This window comes from Cygnus olor, chromosome 13 (assembly GCF_009769625.2).
Source record: "Cygnus olor isolate bCygOlo1 chromosome 13, bCygOlo1.pri.v2, whole genome shotgun sequence".
NCBI classification, from domain to species: domain Eukaryota; kingdom Metazoa; phylum Chordata; class Aves; order Anseriformes; family Anatidae; genus Cygnus; species Cygnus olor.
Genome location: NC_049181.1, coordinates 8834302 through 8860143, shown reverse-complemented (window position 1 = coordinate 8860143; position 25842 = coordinate 8834302). Strand labels below are relative to the sequence as shown.

Sequence of the window (25842 nt, the reverse complement as noted above, 5' to 3'; positions counted from 1 at the left end):
AAAGGGCTCAAGGGTAGCGGTAAGGACAGGGAGATCACTCAACAATTATCATGAAGCCACCCCTGCAGCCCCCCGCTACCAAAACCTTGCCACCACGCTGTGCCACCGCTGCCTCGATGCTCCGAGGCCTTGAGTGTCTGGGGGCTCTACCTGCCTCCCCTCACGTCCCATTCGAGCCAAGGGACAAGCCTGGGCCTGGGCCAGGCCTCCTGCACCTGGCGCCCCTGGCTGATGGACACAGCCCAAAATGGAGCCCCTGCACTCGCGGGTTGGATGGAGGGGAAGGAAGGGAACAGGACTGCGGGCAGGAGTGCTGACAGCACGCCTTCCCCTCACTGCTTCGCTACACCGCATTTCCCTGGGACGGCGCACAGCCCGCAGGGCCCCGCAAGAGCGGGTAGAGCCGAGCAGAAGGGCGCTGCGACGTCCCCGCCGGCCCCGCTAGGCGGAGCCGCCATGACGTGAGGCGGCGCCTCCACGCTGAGGCTGCCGCCCCGCCGCCTCCCCTCTCCTCCCGCACTTCCGCCCGGCACAAGGCGGTGCCACCCCTCTCGCGAGAGCCCCGCGGCCCCCGCCCGCCGTGCCCTGAGGTGGCGGCGGCCCCGCTGCGCTGCCCTGCGCTGCCGGCGGCCCGGCCCGGCCCGGCCCCGCCATGGCCTCCGACAGCGACACCGAGGAGTTCTACGACGCGCCCGAGGACGTGCACCTGGCGGCCGCCTCCCCCGCGCCGTGAGTCCGGCGCGGTCGCCGCCCTGCCCTGCCCTGCCCTCCTTTCCCTCCCTGCCCTCAGCGCGGCCCTACGGGGGGACGCGGCCGCCCCCTCGCCTGGGGGGTCCCGGGGGGGGGTCCCGGGGCGGTGGGGCCCTGCCGCAGCCCTGCGGCCCCCCCCCAGCAGGGTGCCGGGCCGGGCGGGGGGCCCAGCTCGGCCTGGGGCTGCTTGGGAGGGTGGCGAGCAGAGAGTCAAGGGGACGCGAGGGAACGGGGCGGCTCTCGGTGTGCTTTGGGGGGGCTGTGGGGGCTGGCAGCAGGCGTAGTCTTGGGGAGATGGTAACGGCCTGTGTCGGGCGGGCGACACGTAGGTTTTGGGAAAGATGTGTGATGAAATCAGGGCTGGCGGAACTAATTCTGAAGCATGAGTAAAATAACAGATTTTTCTGAGGGGAGAAGGAGAGAGCAAGCTCCTCCAGCAACAGGCTAACTGTTGCTACGTGTAAAACAACTTCTGGTGTACCCTGTCATTTGTTTTTAACAGCGTTGAATTGACGTGTCTTGTCAAATGCAAGCGTGTGGTTCTGCGCAGTGAGTTTAACAGCGTTTTATAGCGCCGATTCAGGGCTGTTACCTCAAACAGTGTCACTGCATTGTTGATGTTAGTGAAATACACAATCTCTTATTTTAATTTATAAATACCTTTCTGGTTTTGTGCTAAAGCAGGTTATGGGTTGTATCAGTTCTGGTTTTCACGTAGCCTGGACCAAACCTCTCCATCATTTGATCTTGTAAGATGAGGTTTCATGTAGGTTGTTTGAAGAGCACTAAGATATGGATTGTGGGATCCAGCCATTTGAAGCTTTAATAATTGACTAAGGGCTCGTTTTAATCTGTGTGCTAGTGGCCGCTGGATGCCTTGAACAAAGGAGAAACTAGACCTGCGCCGCTCACTCCCACATCCTGTATCAAAGCTTTTCTGAACTTAGCTTTTTACGTAGCACGATGAAAAGCACATCTTGGCATGCAGTTCGGCAAGATGCGGTGAGCCAAATAAACAGCACGCTGTCGCTGAAGTGTTGTGTTGCTCCAGCTGCTTACCTTGCCCTGGCAGTAGTGATCATCAGACTCTTCTGAGTTGCTTTAACTCAGGAATTGAAAGCAGCTGAAAACTAGAAACAGCAAAATCTATTCAGTAAGTTAAAACAGCTGGAATCTGGGAGGGCAGGGACAGGAGAGGGTAAAGGTGTGGGATTGTGTGGCTAGAGGCAGAAGTGGGAAGCAGGAAACATCTTTTGCTTCAAGTGAGCCGTTAAATCTGACCTGACTGCATATCCTACCTTTTATTTGATACAAATAATGCCATATGTCCAGGCTTGAAAGTTTCCCCCACCTGTATCTATGCAGATCTTGATATGAAGTTAATACAACTTAAAACTGAAGATGCTTTTTGGTTTTGCATTGCTCTTCCATAACTTATAAGGATGCATCATTGACTCAATTTGGTAGAGATCAGTCAGCTTGAGTTAAGGAAGGAGTTAATCTCAGAGGACTTAGTTTGCAATGCAGATACTGAATCTGTTATTCCATCTGACATTGAATCTATACTAACAATATAGAGAGTATTTTCTCTAAATAAGCTCTGAGATTTCTTAAGAGCTAATTTCAAATTTCCATTGCATGCTTCTTGGAAGCAGGATTGTAGATTGCAGTTTTGAGACCTGTATGTGCACTGAATTGGGATCCACAAACAAACCAAAACCTCATGGGAAGAAGGGCAACTGAAAACAAGTTCATGTTACCCTCTGCAGTTTGAGGTTTTTCCTTGTGCATTCAGCATTCTGATACCAGCAAAATGACTTAGGAATTGTTTTTTGCAGCATGTTACAGCCAGTTTTTAGCAAAGTAGTGTAGATATATTTGCCCTCATTAAAATCGTGGGTTTGGTAGCTTCCTCCCTTCTGCACTGTGTGGGGAAGTTTACTAACTGCTGATACAGAAATTCTGAAAGTGGCAACTTCTTTGGTATTTAATTGTTTTACTAGTTATCTCTTGTGATATGCAAGAACGGAATTTTCAAGTTGGATGTAAGCTCCCGGTTCCCACCTGCAGTCAGAGGGTACCAAAGATTAAACCCTCTCTCTCAAGGAAAGCACTCTATCTGCATCCTCAAGTACGTATATGAACTGGTGCTTTATAAGGATTAATTAGTAAAAATTACAGAACTTGTTACAAAATGTTTGTCATATAATAATGAACTGAGGTAGCTTATGGACTGATGACTTCTGTAAGGGGAAGTGTGTTTAAATGAGATGTTTGGAGACTATTGTTTTGCTTCTGGGGAGGCCTATATCCTTCACTTCTGCTGTAGGTAAATCTGTCCTTTTGTGGGTAGCTCTGCTTTTGACGTGATGTATGGAGAGTGTCCATCTTACAGATAGCTAGATCAAAAGCAACGTCCCTTTCTGTAAGCTTTTCAAGATAACTAGTGAAAAAGAAACCAAGGTGCCTATGTGGACCAGTCAATGAAGGCATCTATTTGTTGTATGGCCAGCGGATTGGAGAGGGAGAGGTAGTGTGGCAGAAAATGTCCTTATTTAACCTCTATCACTCTGCTTTCAAAAGACCGTAACTACAAAAAAGGTCTAGAAAAAGTGTTCATGCCTCTAATAATTTCTGGGTCTCCCATGAAGAAGGATGTCAGCTTTGAGAGAAGGAGAATATGAAGTAAGGCTCCCTTGTTTGGATGCAGGCGTGTGACTGACTTTATCTCATACATCGGAAAAGTGGTTCACCCACTCAAATCGAGAATAGCCAAACCTAATAGTTTGAATATCATATACTTAATAGCAAGGAGTAAGTTTGTTCCTGATATACTCTTATCCGAAAAAATTGCTATAAGAAACCAAACAAAAGGCAGTAGATTCAAGAGATGGTGTAGGAAGAGAAATATCCTGTGGTACGTTAAGAAATTTAAATTCTTGAATTCTAACTTCAGTAGCCCTGTTTTTCTGAAGATGTTTCAATGCTTTTCCTGAAGAAATGAGTTTTCCCTGTAGGAAGCTGGATAACGTTAAGGTGTGCCCTGTTTACACATGAGACACGTTTAGCACAACTGTGTGTGTGTGTGTTAGCCAGTGCACAAAACTGAACTCAGCAGGAAGTGGAGCGCTTGATGCGTTGCTGTAGTGCCTTGCAGCACTGCAGGCAAGTTTCTGCATCCTGAGCTAGCTGAAGATCCCACATGCTTTCCAAGGCTGGCTCAAACAGTGCATTGCAGTAGTGACTCGGTGTGGTTTAGAAGGTGTGGACTACCACAGAGAGCTGCTTCAGGAATAACTGTAGCTTCCAGGCCAGCCCTGAGTTAGAGGAAGGAAACCATCGTGTGCCTCTGCAAGCTGAAAGACAGCCGTAAGTACTGTGCTGGCTGTGGCTGAGCCTGTGTCTTCTGTACAATGTGCAACAACTATGCATACCCTTCAAACTTCTTTCCATCTGCCTGTTTGCACACTTTCTCCTTTCTCTGTAACAGTGCTCATCCTCCCAGGAAATCAGGCAGTTTAGTTCTGGAGTTTGACCAAGGGGAATCGTTTAGCACACTGGATTTGTTTTTTGAAGGGCTAGATGTATTTTTTTTTCTCTCACAAAACTTAGCAACAAGAAGTTGAAAATGTGAAGCTTAGTAGAGACTGAGTTACTGGTTGGAAAAGGTACTGGGCTGGAGCTGTGAGTGGAAGAGACAGCCTCTTGTAGTCTGGTCAGCATTAGGATGAATTTTGCAGCTGAAGAAACACAAAAAAGTTCTTCAGGAGTTTGTTTGACTTACATATTAGTCAGACGTGGTTATGTTTGTGCAGGTGAAATAGGATTTTTCTTTGACTACTGCCTAATCTTTATAGATAACCTTGAACGTCTCCCTTTGTTAAACTGGTGTTACAATGGTATCATAAGAAAACTGAAGTTAGAAGCATTTTATTTGAAGTGTAGTCTACAAAATCTGTTGCTATGAAAGTTTTAATCGTATTATTTACTGAACAATCATATGTGAAAACAAAATGAAGTTCTTGCATTTTCTGTGGTGTGTCAGTCTCTATGTTTTACCTGATAACCCTGTAAAGCCACAGACCTTTCAAAGCAAAACCAGTATTTGATTATTGGGTTGTTGATCTTCATAGAAAATCTTTTCAAACACTTTTGCTACTACACGCAGAAACACGGACAAGCATTTCAGATGCAGCGTCTATAAAACTATTGGCCTTAACGTAAAACTGAGAGGGAAGAAGGCTGGTAACTTCACGTGGTGGGGAAGGCGAGACCGTTGCAGAGTAGTGTTGAACTGTAAGAGACTTCAGTTATCAAACTTGTTCTTTGGCTTATTTTCTTTATAAATGTACTAACGCATAAGCAGCAACTAATCATGACTAAGCGAGAGATGCAGAATAGCCGAAAATTTTTCGGCTGAAATATTTTTCAGGGAAGCCGCTAAACTTGCTTGGCTATATTATGAACGCATCTGAAAGTGGTAGCATTGCCAGAGTTATGGAAGCTTTGCGATGTTTTCAAAGCATGATAACTTCAATGGCAAAGCTTTACCTTAACATAAGACTTGTATGCTTGATATATCAAGCAGTTGGTACTGTTATATTCTATACCTGTGATCTCTAGCATTTATTTCCTGAGCAGCTTTGTCCTAATGCATGTGAGTAAAAGAGAGTGGGAAATAGCATCTGTTTTAGTCTTTTTGAAGCTTGCATTTTTTGTTACCCGGTTGGAGGAATGATTTGCCTGTACTGGCAGCGATGCGCTAATTGGTGGGAAGTGTCAGAAAACTGAAGTAGGGATTTGCACTTGAGGGATTTGCACTTTATTTAGGTTGTAATGTCCAAGCAGTGCCGTGTACAATTGGACCACGTGCTTGCTGAAGCCTAGGCATTATTGTAGCAATTATAAAACGTATTTAATTATTGAAGTCATTTTGTGTATTTAATGAACTGACACACAGTTCGACCTCTGTTTCTGTGGAAATCCAAGAGTAGATAGTAGAATTGAAAATATTTCAGTAACAAGAAATTCAGCACAGGTTCTAGTCTTTCCCAGCAATGTATTATTATGGGAGACCAAAGACGTGTTTGTTTTTCAGGTCAAAATACCAATTGCTCCTTTTGCATGCTGTGGTTAGTACCTTCTAGAAAGGAGCGTTCTTTGAAACAGTGTTATAGATCTTGTGTATTTTAAATGTCAAGATCTGGACAGGAACAAGTTTAAGAGATTAAATTAGTTACAAATAATACAGTCTTTAAGCAAATCCTCTGTGCTTTCCTTAACTCTGCTGTACAAATGCGGTCTTTTCTTGTTGCCTTAAAATATTCTCAAACAGTAAAATATAATTTAAAAAGAACCAAAGTTCTTAAAAAAGAAAAAATAATTGGAAATATGTCTTTTTCAGAAGATATTGTCCCCCTAAAGCCATCATTTTGGAGTCAGGAAAAATGCAGTTTCAGGATATAATAAAGGTTGACAGTTCACAGCTTGGGTTGCATGGTGATCTGAAGAGAAGTAATTATTTGATACCAGTCCCCTTTGATACCTTGTTTTATGTAATTAGTGATACGAGAGGTTGCGTGTGAGTGGATGCTAATGCAACTTAACTGCTTCAGAGTATGCATTTTGGAAAGTAAGCAGTGCAAAACTGCTTCTCTCCTTTCATGACGTAAATGCTTACATTTACGTTCAGCATTGTGATTAGAAATGAGTTTGCAATTACTAGAGACGTTGAAGAGCAAAATGTCTATGATAATGTTGACACTACAGATTAGGATTCAGGCACTTGATTTGCAAGATACTAGGGCATTTGTACTTCTGCTTCCTATTTTGGTGTCTGCCCTGAGCTTTCTGAATATACGTGCTGATTTTAAATTATCTATAATGGGAGATGTTCTTAAATGTCTACTTGGAATAGCATCAGTTTAGAAAAGGGTGGTAGAAACACGGTTTCCAGAAACTTGTGCTGAGAAACTGTCAGGGATTATAGAGCCTCCAGTAGATCTGTGCATCTTAGTTGGGCACTTAACTCTATGTGGAGCATTTTGTGTAAAAGAGAGAAGTGTCAGGAGCAATTACTTTGCTTGTGTGAAGCATCAAGTATACGTTAACTGTAAAGGAAGACTCTGTTAGAGATAGTTTAATATGAAGTTTACTGTTAAGAGGTTTATTTTTCTTGGAGCTCTACTTAAGTCTGTCTTCTCTTTCTAACAGGTCACCGACGAAAGTTGGATCCCATGTATTAAAGGTGAGTTCCTTAAAATCAATCAAATATTTGTTGATGAACATAATGCTAAGCATTTTTACCTAATGTAGTTGTGCTGTGGTAGTTCTAACATCTACACAGACAGGAAATTGTAGACTTTCCTTGCTGTAGGGAGCAACCATTGGGCTTACATCTCTTGAAGTTCCAACTTTACTTTTATTTACGGTATGTTAACGTGTCTTGAAGCTAATTTTATTCTAAACATTAAAAAATGCAATTGAGCTGTACTCAACTGCTACTCAGTTGAGCTGTACTCAACTACTAGACTCTCCTCTTTCAGGTGATTTGTGAATAGGAAGTAAGTTCCTGCAGGACTTGTTCTTTTGGTCAGAATTTATCTGAAATAGTTGACTCTGCTCCCTTCAGTCTTCAAAATAAGAAAAATCTTTGTGTGTGTATTTCAGAAAGCCTCCCCTCTAGGTTATATGAAAATAAAATACTATATTTAGCTTATTGAGACAGCATTGCCACTTCCCACGCAGGTAATTGGTATGCTGCATCTGTGCACAGTGACAGTGCAGCTGAAATCTGACACACATTAAATAGGTGAAGAGTTGGAACACTGTACAAATAACACTCGTTTGCCTGTCTCGGAAGGGCCAAACGTGGTACTATGCAATGCTTTCACATGGAGTAAAGAAGACTTGACACTTTGTCCTAAAAATGCTTGTCACACAAAATAAGTGTTTATGGTTTGTCAGCAATGTTAGAAACTAAGTGATAGTACTCTGCTCTCCAGCTGCCAGTAAATCAATAATCTTTTTTTTTTTTTTACAGTGATACGATATCTTATGGTATCTCTTGTGGAACAGACTTACCCCTATTTTGTGTTCTACTTAATATCCCTTTTATCATAAAGTATTACATGTTTAAACCTTTCAGGAAATGTAACTATCATTCTGACTAAACTCAGCACAGTTAAACTAACTTTAATGTCAAATTTTGTTGACTGAAACGTGGAGAATTTTTAACTATAAAGTTTTGCGTGTTGTAGTTTTTTCTTTTTGTAAGCGTCTTCCTAAGTCACTTGTTCAAAGCTGGTTTTGAAGCTGAAACATTAATTCCTTCTGTGATTGGTACCATATCAGTTCAGTGAATGTGTGACTAATGGTATAGTTTGTCTTGGAGTGGGGAAAAATTATTTCTTAAGTCCAAAGTTTAACAGGTGTGGGAGATTAATGTCAACAAAATTAGAAATTAATATAATGGGCTACTGTAGGCACTGGTTACACTTAAGTATTTAAGTTATATCTTTGAAGACAGATTTTTAGTGATAAAGCAAAATAGAACTTGCACTTGGACTAGAAAGATTTTGTATGGAAGGGAGTGGACAGGAAAGAAGAATTTTTCTGTAACTTCAGCTGTCTCTGCGTGATATTCCATTTCTAGAGGTCAGAGCTCTAAAAGGTGAATGTTTACAAGTGTTTTTTTCCCCAAACATTAGAGTATGTTAGTATGCTATAAAAAGTTTTTGACTAGCTGAATGTCTTAGAAGACATATCTTACTTTTTTTTTGTCAGCACTAGGTAGTCAGAAAATCTTTCAAAGTCAGAAAGAAGAGGTCTTTTAAAATACTTGTTGAAAAATGGGAATTAAGTGTTTAATACGGAGAATAACGTATTTTGTGTATATCCAAAGCTGTATAAGCTAAATTAAATTAATAGCCTGACAAAAATAGTTTATGATGGTGACAGTTAATCTCTGTGGGCTCTAACATTGTGGGGTGACAGCTGAGGACTGCTGACCTCAGCAGAAATTATCAGAGTTCTGTATCTGTTGACAGGAAGGAGTAGAAGAACAGCAGTTCTGTATCTCAACTCCGGGGAATTGGTCAAGATACGTTTGTTTTCTCTTAACTTTTTGAGCAGCTGATGGCTTATTAGATACCAATTTTTAGAGCCAGTCATGAGAAGTCTTTCTCTTTTGTGAGACAAACTCAGGCTGCTCCATTAGTCAAGAGGTCCCTTCCAACCTCAGGGTTTCTATTAAGTTCCACTTTTGATACTGCTTTTATGTATAGTATTTGTAGGCAACGTCATAAAAAAACATGCAAACAGAAGGCATGTGATGAATGTGTTAATAGACCATACTAACTGAGGTTAAGGTAGGCTTCTGGTTAAAGCAGAATTCTATCTCATAAACTACTTGCTTCTCTGAACACAAGATTTTTTTGGGAGTTGAATATTTTTACTCACAGCTAGGGTATTTTCAGACCTGTGTTAAGTCTTTGTATAGATTTCCATACCTAGCATGCTCAATATGTGATCTAATTCTTCTATTCATAGGGCTGCTTATCATAAATATGATAGCTTTAAATCTTGCATAACAAAAAGTAATTAAATCAATTGCAAAGACTTAATGCTTTATTTTGGCACGCAAACCCACTTCTAGTGAAATCTTTTATTCTTTGTTTGATAGGGTATGCCAAAGTGTTGATGCTATTTATGCATTTCTAAACTATGCTTCTTAAATCACAAACTGACTTCGCATCACTAGTGTAATATCCTGGTAGTGTTGATGGTACATATAGAAACTATAAATAGTATACTCAGTTTCGAATATTCATGCAGTCTTTCATCCAAATGTTCTGAAAATCTTCTTGTTTTTTTTTTTTTTGCTTAAATCCAGTAATTCCATTTGTTCTGCTACAGTTTATATAAATTTCAGAAGAATCTGCATGAAGATGACTGATAGCAAAAATAGACAGTGCTAGATATAGTTGTTGTAGCTGAAGGTAAGATTCCATGTCAGAACCTCAAAGGAGTTTTTGTGACTACTTGATAGATCTGCCTAACTTAACCTGGTAATTTCTAATTGTGTTTCTATTATAAATGGTGATAATACAGTTCTTGCATCCTTTCCCACAACCTGATAAACAGCAAAATATTTTTGTGGCTTTTATTTCCTCCAGATTATTAAATACATGTATTTCTCTAAACTTCATGCTACCTTCAGTTTTATCTCAGTTGAGGTTGCAACCTGTTAAATATATAGAACTTACATGTATAAAATAAATCTTATTTGGAAAAATATTAATGTTTATCTTGGAGTCTGTTCCATCAGATTTCCCTATGCTGCAGCAGTAGCAAGGAGAAGGTAGAACACCAAATGTTGAATTGCATTTTTGTTTAGTAGTGTGCAGGCTGACTCTGTGTGCACTAGTGTGAAACAATATTCCTGTGTACTGTGCATTCCTGTATACTGTACGTGTTTATACGACAGCGGGTGAAAATGCAGCAGAATTATATTCCTTTACACTGTTTAGTTTGTTGTAGCTGTACTTCAGATCAGTTTATTCAAGAACTTCTTACTACCTTCTACATGTGTCTTTTTTTCGTAGGACCTAGACAGCAAACTACACAAAGCTGGAAATGAAACCTTTGTACAAGAAATGAAACAAGATGATTCAAAAGAGGTTAGCTAAATACTGCTTTATATTTTCATCATCACACAAGAAATACTAAATAATAACGTTAATCAGTTGTCATCCAAAAACTGACATAGGTTAGAATTCATCGTTAACGTGAGAATGTTCATCTGAAGTGTAAATATCAAGCTAAGCATTCTGAAAACGCATTTAAGATTCACTAGTGTTAAATTATTTGTGTAATTTACAGGATTGTATTTATCAGTGTGTGAGAGCTTGGAGAGTTGAACAGCTTTTGAGACAGAACGAGCTGTCTCTCAAACTAAATTAGAGGAGTGGAAATTACTCACTTTTATCTTTCAGATATGCGTATTTCAGCACCTAGGTTCTTATCTCCAGAATTTTTAAACAAAACATATTTTGAATGCAAAGCAACTCTTCAATGGAAGGATTTTTGTGGGTATTATACAGACCAGCTGGTAAGTGTTCTCCAGGAGTGCCTGCTGTTTAACAGTAGATTTTTTTTTTTAATTTCTTTAGATTATTGACAGTATTATAGAAGAAAGCCAGAAGGCACAGCAGCTAGAGGATGATGATTCCTTAGGTACTAGAGGAAAAGGACTGACTGTTCCAACTTCGGATGCAAATGCTTGGATTGCTGGAGCAGGTATCATTAGTAATATTCCAGAAGTATTAGCAGCTAAAATATCATTACAAGAAGATCCAGGTGAACCAATGTATCAGAGTGTGGGTAAGGACACTGATGTGGAGTCTGGGAAGCTTTTGTTTACTTCTGAGGAACAGGAAATTGATAAAGTAACAGAAGTAACAGATACAACTGACCATAAAATGGATGAAACTGAAGCACAAGAAGAAACATCAAAAAATGAGGACATAACAGACAAGAAAGAGGCAAATGCTTTAGAGCAAGTGGCTTCAGATTTGTCTACCAAAGACCTTCATACAACAGAAGAAATGCCTCCAGCAAAACCTCCAAGGCAGCTTACTGTAGAACCCGATATAGTTGCTAGCACAAAGAAGCCTGTTCCAGCACGGCCACCACCTCCAACAAATGTTCCCCCACCAAGACCACCACCACCTGCACGGCCAGCTCCACCACCCCGGAAAAAAAAGAGCGAACTGGATTTTGAAGTGCAAAAACCTGCTTTAGAAGGCAAGTATTCAATTTAAATGGCTTTAGTTATCTACATGGTTACTGTTTTTGTGTTTTGAGTGAAGAATCATTTAATCTTGTGATTTCAGTTTAATTGACCTGTAAAAAGAGGAGAAAGTCATTTAACAATCTTAGCTTCTTACAATGTAAAAATACCCTTTTGCATTACAGATGTTCCTAATTCATGGACTTTCTTGCATACCAACACATTTTACCAAAATAGCTACTTTTGCAGCAAGGAGAATTGGCCACAGTAATACAGAAACAGACAAACAAAACAACCTACACTGTAAATGAAGTATCTGCAATCTGTATTAGCAAAGAAATACAATTCAAGGTGTAGTCTGAGGCTTTGTGAAAAGGAGTAGTTCTAGGTTACTAGAAAAATGACCAAAAGGAGGAAAAAAAAACAATTTCTTATTAAAACTTAAGAGAACTAGGTGTGAAGTCATGCCTGTGCATCCAGCTATGTAAGAAATATATAACCGATGAGATGGGTATAGTGGTGGTTGGCATAAAAACAAACAAAAACTTGCCAGAAAGGGTGCTTGGGAGTTAAACTATTATGTTAGGACTCCAGTAAACTCTGTAGCCTGTCCATGGCTAGTTTTATGTTCTTCTTCCTGATATGAATCTCTTTTCAGTTCCTCGAGAGAATTTCACAGCTGGTGGTCTTTTAACTCCAACTACAGCAACAGAAGGCATTCCCAAGGATTCTCAGCCTTCTTTGGATTTGGCAAGTGCAACTAGTGGAGATAAAATAGTCACTGCACAGGTATCGGGAAATGGTTTTGAGTCTGAGAATAACTAACGTTTTCTTTGATTCTGTTGTTATACTAGAGATTAAGTATTCTATATTTACAACATTTCAGGAAAATGGGAAAGCAGCTGATGGTCAAGCAACAAATGAAGTACTTGGACCACAAAGACCGAGGTCTAATTCTGGAAGAGAACTCACAGATGAGGTAGTAATAAATGTGGTCTGTACATAGTGCTTTTCTGTGCTTGCAATTTCCAATCTGAGTTAAATGGAATAGTCACGTCACTTTTGCCTTCTGACCCACTATATGCTGTGACTAGAGGCTCAAATAGAAGGGACAACGTGCTGACTTTGCCCATGTAAAGACTTTGTGGTTCCTGAGTCATTTGGGGTATTAGTGTTTGAAAGCATGAGGTGTAATAGATATGGGATGATAGGAGTTTGTGTTTGTAGCTGTACAAACATAGTACAAGATTCAACATAAGGGAACGCCAGCAAACTTGATATTTTTTTCATGCATAGGAAAAAGGAAGCAGTCAGCAATAAGAGAATGACTTTCCTAATGTTAAGAAATAGTTTGTTTAGTTTATAACTTCCAATAATCCTAGCGATGTTATCAAACTGTTACCAGTTTTTATTGGTGTATATCTGTGTGTAGTTTATTATTGCTGAACAGGTATGCTCCAAAAAAACCTTTACTTTTGTGTTGTATTTGCTAGGTTTAAATACGCTTTCTCAGTAGGTAAAGGTTCTTTGACTAAATCTGAACTACAGCTGCTAGAATATCTGAAAGGATATTCAAAATCTTTTAATTACGTATTAGCATGGAAGGTGTCAGGCAGTGTCTGATGTCCATATAGCTTCATTTCTGATCTATGAAATCGAAGCTTGTGATGACATGTAATTGTTTCACTATGTGTAGTGGTTGATAGCACTTGCGCTAACATGCCAAAGGCAAGTTTAGCTTGAACTTTCTTTGTAAAATATAATGAACTAGAGAATTGTTCTTTAATATAACGTGTAAGACCAGATGATTTCTGTTTTGCTCTAGGTTTTGGAGCCTAATCAAGTCATCTTGACTTCACACCTTATTTTTTCCATAGGAAATTCTAGCAAGTGTAATGATAAAAAACCTTGATACAGGTGAAGAAATACCCCTGAGTTTGGCAGAAGAAAAGTTGCCAACAGGCATTAATCCCCTCACTTTGCATATCATGAGGAGAACTAAAGAATATGTCAGGTATGAATGATGATAGCTTTCAGCTCTTTATAATACTGTTGCTCTCATAGTCTTTGCATGCATGGGGACTCTTCTTATGCAATTAAGATCCCTGATCCATCTGTCTCTAATTTGCACGTTCAATTCCCAGCTCTTTATGAACTAGGTTATTTATTGAGGCAACAGAATTGTTTATTGAATTATTCTAATCTAACTAAAAGCTGATGATAGTGCTGGAATGTGCGCCTCTCAGGCAAGTATCTCTGAAAATCCAACTGAACTGCAGTTAGCACTAAATGTGCTAAATATTGTCATTTCTCTTATGAATTAAAGTACTTGAATACAAACTGTAATTATTATGTTCATGCTACCTCCTCCTTTAAGTTTTTCAGTGTTCAATTTAGTAGACCATGGTGCTGTGAAATCTGTGGTCATTACAGCTGACTGCATGGAGGTTTTCCTTTTCTCAGCAGAGCATTAGGCCATTCTGATGCTTAAAACTGATTCTATTTGTAAAATTTAGTTTAAAAGAAAAATCTAGACTGACATGATTTCCTGATTTCCATCATCAAGAAACTGGATTTTTTTCCTAATGCCTAAAATTATGTGTTATAAACTAGACAGTTGTTTTTTTTTTTTTGCATTGCTCTATTATTGAAAAGCTCACTTCTATAAAACTGTATCTTTGGTATCTAGGGAATATATGCAGTTTTAGTATCAAGATTCCTAACAATTGAAAGATCTGTTTTATCACTTGGTTAACATTGTGTCCATATATTTCTGATATGTGATGTGAAAGAATGAAGTGGGATCCTAAAGTTCCTGCTTTATTGATAGTAGGATCCTAAAGATCCTACTTCATTGATGTTTCAGTCAGTTTAGATTTAGCATGATTTTATACTAAACAACAATCACTTCTGTATTTCCTAGTAATGATGCAGCCCAGTCTGATGATGAAGACAAAATACAGACGCAGCAAACAGACTCTGATGGAGGGAGGTTAAAGCAGAAAACGTAAGATGTTGTTTCATGTCCCTACGAAGAAATGTCAGATTTCATTTTAGTAAGCTGAAGTTCCCCTTCTCCCTTCTGAACAAGTTCACTTTCAGGTACAAGTGATACCTGAAACTACATACGCCTTTTGTTCTGCAGTTAAATTAAAGGTTACGTGACTGCTGGCAAATTAAATGCTTATTTTTAGAAGCAGTAATGGAAAACAGTAATACTGCATTTCAAATCAAAGCTATTGATTCATAACAGGGAAAAATAAGAAATTGCCAGTATTATGTGTTGAAAAAGTGTCCTTGCTTTTTAAGGACCCAGCTGAAAAAATTCCTTGGCAAATCTGTGAAGCGAGCAAAGCACCTTGCTGAAGAATATGGCGAACGCGCTGTAAATAAAGTCAAGAGTGTTCGAGATGAAGGTCAGTGACACTTTCCATGTCCCCCAGATAAGTCTGTTTATCCTCAGGCCTCTTGAAATCGAAGCTGGCTGAGGGGCATTTACCACTATATGCTACCACTGTACAGTTGATAATGATGTGGCTTCTTAAAGTTTGTAGCTTGGTAGGCATTTTGACGATATCAGGCTACAAGAATGAATTCTTGTATAGTAGTTGGTGAGTGACCTTTTTGGCTAAATCAGTTAAATACTGTATTTTTTTATGCTGTTAGAAAGCTGTCTGGATATGAAAACGAACTTTTCAAAAAGTTATTCCAGCAAAGTAAGAAGTTGGGATTGTCTTCACTGCTTTAATAAAATCAGATGGTTTTCTGACAGTCAATTCCATGTTTTCATAAAAACAGAGCTCCTGTCTGTTTTTTTTCGGACATATATGGTACTTCAGTAAGCCAGTCTAACCATAGCCTGAGATAAGTGCCGTAGAATTGCTGCGCTTTAGAATCCTATGTTGCCACTGACTGTTTGCCCCACCTGTTTTTGCAATTCTTATGCTTCAAGGTCAAACCACTTGGCCATTTCAGCACATAGAAACCAATACAATGAAATGGATGATTTTCAGCATGCATTAAATTGACAGAAATTGCTAACCGCAGGATGTGCTGAATGCAAAACTTGTTGCAAGAAACAGGGCAGAACAAAAAATGATGGCAATTACTTGTAGTGTTGAGTGTTTAGATATACTGCAACCTAAAATCAGTGTAAATGTATTTTTAGACCTTGATACAACAGTACTTTTGTTTCGCTTTAAGATCTTAAAATTGCCTATCAAAAGTTGCTAATTCAAGACTGATCTGCTACCAAAATGTTTTGGCACAAATGCTTTCTAATAGAAAAAATGGGTGCTGCAGTATGTACTTCCAAATTTGTGTTCCTCTTAGTCTTCCATACAGATCAAGATGATCCTTCTTCCAGTGATGATGAAGGGATGCCATATACAAGACCAGTTAAGTTCAAAGCAGCACATGGCTTCAAGGGACCTTATGATTTTGAGCAAATTAAAGTTGTTCAGGATCTCAGCGGGGAACATATGGTATGTCTCAAATTTCTTCTGTTTTTTTTTTTTTTTTTTTTCATTTTTTCTGATGACCTTCAGAAATAACTGTCAAATTTCTTCTTGGAATTTCCATTCTGAAAAAGTAATATTCTGGCAAGAAATGGAAATTCAGCTGGTTTGATTAGATCTTCAGGGAAAAAAAAAAAAAAGCAGTCTGCACATACTTAGGCATGAGGAAATCTCCAGAACTTTTCCTCAGAAGAGTTTGTGTTGAATTTGGTTTTCTGGTTCTTGTAATTACAAATCTAGGCTGAGTAGGCTATGATTCGCTACCAGAACTGGGCACAGAGCAGTGAGTTTGACCCAGTCAGCAGCAAATAAGCTATTTTGCTTAATAGAGATTTGACTGTAAGTATTGAACTGAAACACTAGACTGGTTCTGCAGGCAAAAGTGGGGAGAGATTAATGGGGTATGTACATTGGAATGATAAGGATGGAAGAGACTGGAGTGTGATATTTGCAAAAGGACAGCTGTGGAGAGTGATGCAGCAGAACTACCCATCCATCACTGAAGTGTGCATGCTCCCCTGCAGAGTCTGAAATGCATTGTAGTATTCCTGACTTCCCAGATTCTTCTGACAGCAGCTGTGTGACAGCAATTGAAGCTGTCCTCTATCTTTAACTGTTAGGCCAAGGATAATGACCTGTAGTAACCAGTTGGACTGAAGAGTTCAAGCTTGCCTTCCAAAACTAAAGTTTCTTGTCCTGAAGGTAATGCATCTGTATAAGGTTTCCATCAAGCCAGTAGTTGACTTCTTAAAACCTAGAAAATTACCCAAAAGTATCCTAAAAGGAAGTTAGGTTGGTGGAATCAAATACCTCATAGCTGTTCATTAAATAACAAAGAGGAGGTTGAATATTGCTTGTGCAGTATTGTGTTCTTATTGGTTGCTAATGTTTTGAACTTTGCATTGGAAAAATAATTGTCATCACAGGCTTTGCAAAATTGCTCGTTTAGTATATATATATATTTATATATATACACATAGTACTCGGTTTGGGTGCCAGAATTAATGCAACTAAGCATGATTTCTCAAAAAAAAGAGATAACACAGCTTGTGGTAACTTCAAGCACAGCTACAAATATCTGCTACTTCTGCAAGTAAGTCCTGCCTTGCTGACTGTTAGTAAGCATATCAGTTTTACATAGAATGCTGTGGCAACATTGAGCTTCCTTAACTCCTCTCTTCTACAATAATCTTTTCTATATGCTGTATCTTTTCAACTGTTTTTGCAAAGCTTGTTACACTATCCACAAGTTTTAACAACTGCCTTTCAGTGTCTTGATTGTGTGTCCTAAGTCATATCAGTGAACATTCTAGAAAGGTTTTCTGGTATGGAAAAGGGCACTTTAACTTAAACCATGATGTCTTTGTTTTTGACAGGGTGCTGTTTGGACAATGAAATTCTCTCACTGCGGTCGCTTACTTGCATCTGCAGGACAGGACAATGTAGTGAGAATATGGGTTTTAAAAAATGCTTTTGACTACTTCAATAATATGCGAATGAAATACAACACAGAAGGTATCTTTCTGTATATTAGTAGAGCTCTAAAACATTAGAAATTCTAGTTTTGTAGTAATGTAGAGATGGTCATGGAATTTCTGCCTTTGTTCTAGGCCGTGTTTCTCCTTCCCCATCTCAAGAGAGTCTGAATTCTTCAAAGTCTGATACCGATGCAGGGGTATGTATATTAGATATTGAGAGGGAAAGAGATGGGGGGAGAAGTTGCACTGTTCTGTAATGCCAAATCTTCATTGTCACTTTATCCAAACACGTTAAAGAATTCTTGTCCTGAGGCATGGGCAAACTGTTTAATCAATAGATTTCATCAGTTGAATACTGTTATCCCATATATATGAGATGGAAGCAAGAAAAAGTCACTAAACTTCATGCATTACAAAATCCGCTTAACTTCGCTGTGGCCTTCTGCCAGCTAACTCGTTCCTCAGAGTAGATTTCTGAATTAAATACTAAAGAGGGAAAAAACATTATTGAATTTCCTGACCTAGTGTTTTGCCTTAGAGCATTACTTAGAGTTAACATCTGACTTGATGTCTTTTCTGAGAAGAGGAAAGCTGAACAATAAGATACTCAGAAGCCTATTAAAACATGATGTTCTTTACACATCTGTATAGAATAAAATGGAACATATCAGACCAAAAGTTAAGACATTGTTACTTGTATTCAGATACTTTTGTAAGCTTGCCATTAAAAACTACATAATCAGGATTTTTCTATTTTTGTTTTTCAGTAATGTAAGAAAGAGATAATAAAATGGGGGGTAAAATGAAGGTTTTTGGCAGTAGCATTATTTAATGTGTTGCTTTGGTGGTGGGGAATCTTTCCTTACCTTGAAGTGAATATGCCACACACACCAGGGGTGTTGTTTTGAGTTGTTTTTCACATGAGCTTTTGTATAGGAACTTCTAGTTTTGTTTTGCACTTGTCTATTCTGAAAGGCTCTTTTATTAGGAAGCTAACATTCTTGATATGCACTAGGAATGTTGAAACTTTACCTTACAGTTTATTTTCTAAATTGAAATGCACTTTCAAGTTTGTATGCTCTGTTCCAAAAACTTATCTTCAGCTGTTTGCTTTAATTGCTGTCAAGCTTATCCCATTGAATAAAAGCTGTATTGATGGACAATGTAAAGCTGCTTTGTTTTGGCATTTCAAGATGATGTTTCACAGCGTGTTTGTACTTGAAAATGACTATGGTTGTTTATTAGGACAGTGCTGTTTATTTTAACTTTTCTAAGAGTAGTTCTTCAAATTCATATTGGCTCTGTAGATTTTGTTAGCAGTAAATGCTTTATTTTTAATTTTTCCAGCTGATATTTTCTAATGTTTCAAAACACTTATCTGATAGATTTGCAGTGGAGTTGATGAAGACCCAGATGATAAAAATGCCCCATTTCGTCAACGACCATTTTGCAAATACAAAGGCCACACAGCAGATCTTCTTGATCTTTCCTGGTCTAAAGTAAGGCACCTTAATAGAGACTACACAGTTCTGTGTTTTCATGGTTTTCTTTTGACAAATGACGTTGGAACTATATTTATAAACAATATGAAATAATTTTTGAGTTTAAAAGAAAAGGTTTATAGAGACATTGCTTATTGCATCTGAAATAACTGATAAAATGAATAAACTTTTTCTAAGTCTTAAAAAAAAAAAAAGCTAGTAACAATTACAGTTGTATATTCACTACTAAAGCAAGCTAAATTGTTTAGAATGAGAGGAAAAGAATTTCCATTGGTCAATTTTGTGATTTCTGATTTATGGCATTAACTGCTTTTCTTGATTTCCATGTATTTCACTGTTTTTTGCAAAATGTACAGATTCTATAGTTATTGAAAACATATATATTACCTTGTACTAAATAGAAACTAGAGAATTGTCTTGTACTTAACTTTTGAAATGTTTCATATGAAGCCAATTTGGGTAACTCTTCATATTGGAAGACTTGTCATTTTATTTAAGAATTTAGTCTGGTTGGAGGACCTTAATCAGGAGAGGCTCTCAACCCCTTCTCTGAAGCCTATTTTGCAATAAAACCCTTTCTTTCATAGTGCGTTAAAGTCAATGCCCTGGAACTGCTGTGCTAAATAAAATTGTAGCATCTCAGTGAGTCATCACTTAGTGAACCAGTGTTAAACTGTTAAATGTATTCATCAGTTGCAAGAAAGCATGTACAAAGCACTATAATGCAAGCCAAATTTGCAGTATCAGGTTGCTCCTGTATTTTCTGTTATGTTTGTGCCTATTAATAACTGTGGAATTCTCTTGTTCCACAGAATTACTTCCTGCTTTCTTCTTCTATGGACAAAACTGTCAGATTATGGCACATATCAAGAAGAGAATGTCTCTGCTGTTTCCAGCATATAGACTTTGTCACTGCTATAGCATTCCATCCAAGGGTAAGTGTAATTGTCCTGTTTCTTCTAGAGGTGGAATTTGAAATGACAAGAGTCTTCCCCCTTTATTTTTGATTTTTAAAAGCACGTTGAATAATAGCATTTGTACACTTCAAAAATATCCCCATTGGATAATATTCCAGAACTGTGTGTTGATGTTCACCAAACATCTGCAGAAATGTACATTTAACCATACAAAGCTTCCTAATATTAATAAAACTGAAGGAGAGAAGCATTTTTGGCATTCCCTGAATCTATTCATATGTAACTAGTAGATGCATTAGGAACTCTGAAGGGAACTTTGAGCTCTTGACAGGGTTAGTATTTTTTAACTTGTGTTCTGAGGATAAAAAATAACAGTGAACAATTCTCTAACTTGAGGTACTTATGTTCCTTTGACAAGGTTAAATGTATTCAGACTAAAATCTCTAAGAAATTGAACTCTATTTACCAGTAACTTTAACATTGTCTTTTCAATCATCTGAAACTTCATAATCAACTAATTTGGGAGGTTCTGGAAAGAGGTGGTTTCAAAGTGGGGTGGGAATATTTCAAGGCAGTACTTCAAGGGCGTGCTCATAGCATAAGCTGAGATTAATGCAGTGTGTCCTCTCAGGATGACAGGTACTTCTTAAGTGGTTCATTGGATGGGAAGCTTCGACTCTGGAACATTCCTGACAAAAAAGTGGCATTATGGAATGAAGTAGATGGGCAGACAAAATTGATTACAGCTGCCAACTTCTGTCAAAATGGCAAATATGCAGTCATAGGCACATATGATGGAAGGTGCATCTTCTATGACACAGAGGTAAAACGTTTTGAGACCGTTTTCTCATGCTTAAGAACAAATGGATTTAAAAGTCACATTTATTATTTAACTATCAAGAGTCAAACCTGTTAGAACTTGAAGCAAAATAGCTTGAAATTTTTACACGCTATTTTTACAAAATAACTTGATGTTTTTACACGATTATTTCAGATCAGGATAAAATTTAATTTCTTTTCAGCACTTGAAGTACCATACACAAATTCATGTGCGTTCTACTAGAGGCCGAAATAGAGTTGGAAGAAAAATTACTGGCATTGAACCTTTGCCTGGGGAAAATAAGGTACCGTTTTTTAGTGTAACTTTGGCTCGGTCTGGCATTTATATCTAATGCTCAGTAAGTTTGTTTTGCTTGCTCAGCTAAGCTATTTGCTGTAACTGGCTTAAATCAGGATTCTTTTAAGACTTCTAAAACAATATTGCTCTTTGGTGTTACACACTTACAGAATACTGAATAGTGTTAAAACATTTTTTAAATGACATTTTACTCTGATTAATGCAAAACTGAGAAAGTGCTTATAGATGGCTTTTGCTGATTTTTTTTTAATTCTTACTGTTCAAATGAACTCTGTTGCTCCTTCTTGGACATGCTAATGGTTTTCTCTTCTAAATTTATCTTTTCTAGATATTGGTGACATCAAATGATTCCAGAATCAGATTGTATGACCTAAGAGATTTGTCTTTATCTATGAAATATAAAGGTTATGTCAACAGTAGCAGCCAAATCAAAGCCAGCTTTAGGTAAGACAGGAGTTCTTGAATTTTGGAAATACCATAGATGAAGTACAGAGGCTTTTGTTTTAAATAATCTGTTTAGTTTGGTAGGAAAGGGAGTCTCTGAAACGTCACTTAGCTCAGAATACAAAGGTAACTAAAGGCTCTGGTCAAGAATGACAAAACTGCCTATGGACTGAGATCCTTCTGGAAATGGGTAAATCCTTTTATATTGACAGTTTGATCGCTTTAATTACGAGAACTGTGCTACAGCTGGTAGGGCTGGAGCACCATTCTTTCTCTCCTTTGTGGTAAATATATTTAATGCCCTTACTTTTGTTGTGTTGTCGATTGGGTGTTGGTCACCCAAATATCGCTCAAGGCTGTTGGTAACCCCATGTATCATAACTGTCAGGAAACAGCCTGCAAGTCTGAGTCTGAGTTCTTTTTTCCTGTTTCCCTGTGCTTGTCTAAGATATTCTTCTCTGTTTGTGTGTATTGCTGTGACTGTCACAGAAATAGTAGTTTTTAGGGTAGAAAAAAGAAGAGAGGAAGGGGAGAAGAACATTTACTTCTCTTTGAGCCTTTTAGAAGATGATGGGGAAAAACACTTGGTTATCTGTTTAAGCTGGATGTTTGAGCAGAGGAGGATGGTGTTTAAGGAGAATAATGCTAGGTTTAATCTTGGTTGTTATCTGGTGGCCTTTGGGTCAGCTTAAAGATGCTTTCAGTATTTCACAGAATGGCTGATGTTGGAAGGGACCTCTGGAGGTTGTCTTGTGCAGACCCATGCTCAAGATTAGTTTCCCAAATATTAAGTCATCTCTACTTACAAGACTGTAGCATGGTATTAGTTTTGATAAGTATCATATGCATATAGTAAGTAAATTAAATACTTGGGTTTTGATCTGCATGTATGGTTTTGTTTCTGTCAGTGTGTATTAGTCATCTGGTTAGTCTTACTGAATGCCCTTCGTCTTCCACTTATGTGGATTTTTTCTCTGCCCATAATTTGTGTTGCAAACAATTCCTGTTACACAGTTTCAGGTGTTCACACAGGTCCCAGACTCAGAAGCAAATTGTGCCTAAAAATTATGCCACTTACTTGTTGTTGAGCCTAGCTGTTTAGTTTAACCCTATTCTATACCAGATGCTGCAGGAGAACGGCTTCTGTGCACTGTTATGAAGTTGTCTTATTCACGAGAACAGTTTTTTCAAACTGTTTTTTCTTTCATCAAGAAGCTTACATATACCTTTTTTTTAGAGACTGCAGATCAAAAAGTAGTCTTCAAAGATAAAGGAGCAGTTTGAGTTGTGAACTTAGCCTGACTGCACTTGTAAAGCTGCAAGTCATCTGAAGTGCCATTGTAGGAGTTGTTTGAATGTCCAATGCAAGTAATGTTTTTTGTTTCTATCTTTAGCCATGACTTTACATACATTGTAAGTGGTTCAGAAGATAAATATGTTTATATTTGGAGTACCTACCATGACTTGAGCAAGTTTACATCTGTAAGAAGAGACCGTAATGACTTCTGGGAAGGCATTAAAGGTAAATCAGTTTTTGATCTTTGTTTTATCAAAGCTTATATGATTTCAAAAATTAAAAATATTTTTCTTTCAGTTTTAATTTGCTTGGCAGTGCTATTCATTTAGTTTGAACAACTTGTTAGCGTTTCAAAAGCAAGGTGGTTTTAAGTTGTGGGTTTTTAATAAGTGGACTCTGTCAGAAAACCTTGTCCTCAGGAAAATGTTGCATGAGATTGGGATGCATGACTGGGATGGCAAGTGGCGAAGTAGTTTCAGTCAGAGGTTCTGAATGAATGTAATGTATCACTGGCAGAAATGGATTGCTCATGGACACTTAAATCCTTTATGGAAAAGTGACTTTGCAAACAAATGCAAACATTTTTATTGTTCTTTAAATTCTATAACGAAAGAAAAAAATGTAGCTCTCTTCTAGTTATCCACCATGCCCCCCATACCCAAGTGTTTGGAAAATGCAGGACTGTTTATATTAAATGTGCTTCGGAGCTCTTGCCTACTGGTTTTGGGTACTTCCAGGAGCTTCTGAGATCCTCAATCTTATAAAACAATGAAAATTGTTTCTTGATTTATGAGCTTACCTGGTTTCACTAGCACTGATATTCTGGGATATTTACTAAAATTTATGCTTGCTGTTTTTTGTAAAGATTAACAATTTCTTGAAACAAGGTAATCAAAATTGGGTTGTCTTTCTGAAGCGCATAATGCAGTGGTGACATCTGCGATTTTTGCTCCCAATCCTGGCTTGATGGTATCTCTGGAAACTTCTGATAAGCAAGAAGCTGAAAGTAAAGGAGAAGATTCTGAAACAGCAGATACCATTCCCTCTGGTAGGTATTTAAGATGATCTCTGCTTGTTACCATGGTATGAGAAGGAAAACAAGAAAACTACTTTCAGTTTGGGAGGGAGGCTTTGGAACAAAAGTCCTTGCAAGGGGCATGGATATATTCCTGCCTTAGCAGTGGAACATTTTGACAGCTCTTGCATTCTTAAAATCACAGAGAAAATGAAGTGAGGGGCATAGCTATTGCTCTTTGTACTTTAGGTGTATTCTTGTTATATCTGAGCTGTTATGAGGTATGTCTGTCTCTACCACATATATAATGTAATAGCCCCTTTCCTAGAAATGCAGATGTTTCTTGAAGCAATGGTTAGATAACAGGAACGTGAAAGGTGAAGAGGGGTGTCACATCGATTCTTTTAATGAGCTTGATTTTTTTTATAGAAATAACAATTTATTCTCTTTCCTTAAGGAGCATTGAAGACGGATCACACAGAAGTGCTTTTATCAGCTGACTTTACTGGAGCAATCAAAGTCTTCATTAACAAAAAGAAATATGTATCTTAATTGTTTTGCAACTGACAGCATAAAGCTATGGTACTATGGGATTAAAATTCCATAAATAATGTGGGTAAAAGCAAAGTATCTAATGTAATAATGTTACAGGCTGATTTATTTTTAAAATCTTTATTTTAAGGCTACTTAAATATTGGGTCCTTGGAAAGCAGTGTACCTATTAACACCTGGGCTTGTAGAATAGAGAGGAATGTGTAAGAATAATCCTGCCATACATTAGAATCTACAATTTCTGGGGGGAAAAAAAAAAAAGAAAGATATTTGCAATGTAATTGTGCACCTGCACAGGTTTCTGCACGAAAACGTATTCACACATGTGTGTGCCTTTTGGTTACATGCACTAATTTGAATATATATCAAGAGGAATATAGTGGTGCTTGTGGCCACTAGATGTCAGGAGTGGGAGTGGGGAGGGATGGCTGAAAAGATGCTGAACGATTGTCTGATCTTTGCACAAAAATCCATTTGAGAAAGATCTTGAATTTGTAGTAGCTCTTGTTCAGAATTTTAAGTTATGCAAGTTATCAGTGGGTCAGCAACCATGTGTAAATGTTTTTTATAAATTTCTCAACTTCAGGACGTGAAAATTTTTGTTGTCTTTTAATTGTTGTGGACTTTAGATTCTTATATATAATTTTTTTTGCACACTGGAGCACAATACTTGTGTAAAGAATTCTCTCATTCCTTGTTCATGGGCACCAGGATATATTCACCTTCCAGATAAAATTAAGCTGCATTAGAAAATTCTTATATTTTACAACTATGTAAAATAAACTGTTTACATTTTTTAAGCATTGTAGCTTAAAGTTTTAAGTTCCTGTTTATTTGTTTAGTGCCACTGAATTTTGAAAGTCTTTGTAAATATTCATATAAAACACCTATGAAGTAACATTCTGGGCATCATAACCCACGAAATGTTATTGATGGTCAAGTGTTTCAGAGAACAGATGTATCATTAAACTTGGTCGCACACTTGGAAATTGTTGCTTCTTTTCCATTTTGGTTCATAAATTTGCCTTTTGTCTAAATAACTTTGATCTGTTTCTCACATCATTGTCTTGCATTCACTTGTTACTTTTGAGTTCTGCTTTGTCTGATCTTGTCACCTTTTAACAACTTTATTTCTGAAGTAATGGGGAAGAGTGTATTGGAAATGGATAAGTTATGTTTTTTTAAGCATAGCTAAGGAGTAGTTACACGGTAATTTAATGTAAGGAGGAGACTTCAAAAGTGTGTAAAGAGCGCTGTCCTTCCCATTAGTGGAAGAACAAAGGTATGGAAAGTCAGGAAATCAGTCCTGCTCTTTTAATTCTTTTTTTGCTTGGGTGAATTTGACCATGACTATGTAATACTGTACCAGAACAAGAAAGGGAGTTGCAAGGGGTACATTGTCTGACAAAATAAATACAAAAAATGTTATGTGCTATAGAA

General features: G+C 38.1%; 1 protein-coding gene across 4 annotated transcripts; it reads left to right on the top strand.

The window, feature by feature from the left end:
- Positions 1-538: 538 nt before the first annotated feature.
- WDR44 (WD repeat domain 44) lies at positions 539-25391 on the top strand. 4 transcript variants are annotated; one of them, XM_040572441.1, is made up of 21 exons: positions 643-729; positions 6964-6997; positions 9667-9749; positions 10356-10430; positions 10923-11556; positions 12201-12331; positions 12429-12521; positions 13420-13556; positions 14466-14549; positions 14852-14958; positions 15875-16026; positions 17436-17574; positions 17670-17734; positions 18923-19036; positions 19852-19974; positions 20588-20779; positions 20979-21080; positions 21423-21538; positions 22933-23060; positions 23752-23883; positions 24308-25391. In XM_040572441.1, exons 4-21 carry the CDS (start codon positions 10407-10409, stop codon positions 24400-24402), a joined length of 2568 nt encoding a protein of 855 aa, XP_040428375.1. In that variant the 5' UTR covers positions 643-729; positions 6964-6997; positions 9667-9749; positions 10356-10406; the 3' UTR covers positions 24403-25391. The 4 variants fall into 4 exon arrangements, with proteins under 4 accessions (XP_040428371.1, XP_040428372.1, XP_040428375.1 ...); XM_040572437.1 differs by lacking the exon at positions 9667-9749 and having other exon boundaries at positions 539-729; XM_040572438.1 differs by lacking the exon at positions 9667-9749 and having other exon boundaries at positions 543-729; positions 24311-25391.
- The last annotated feature ends 451 nt before the right edge of the window (positions 25392-25842 follow it).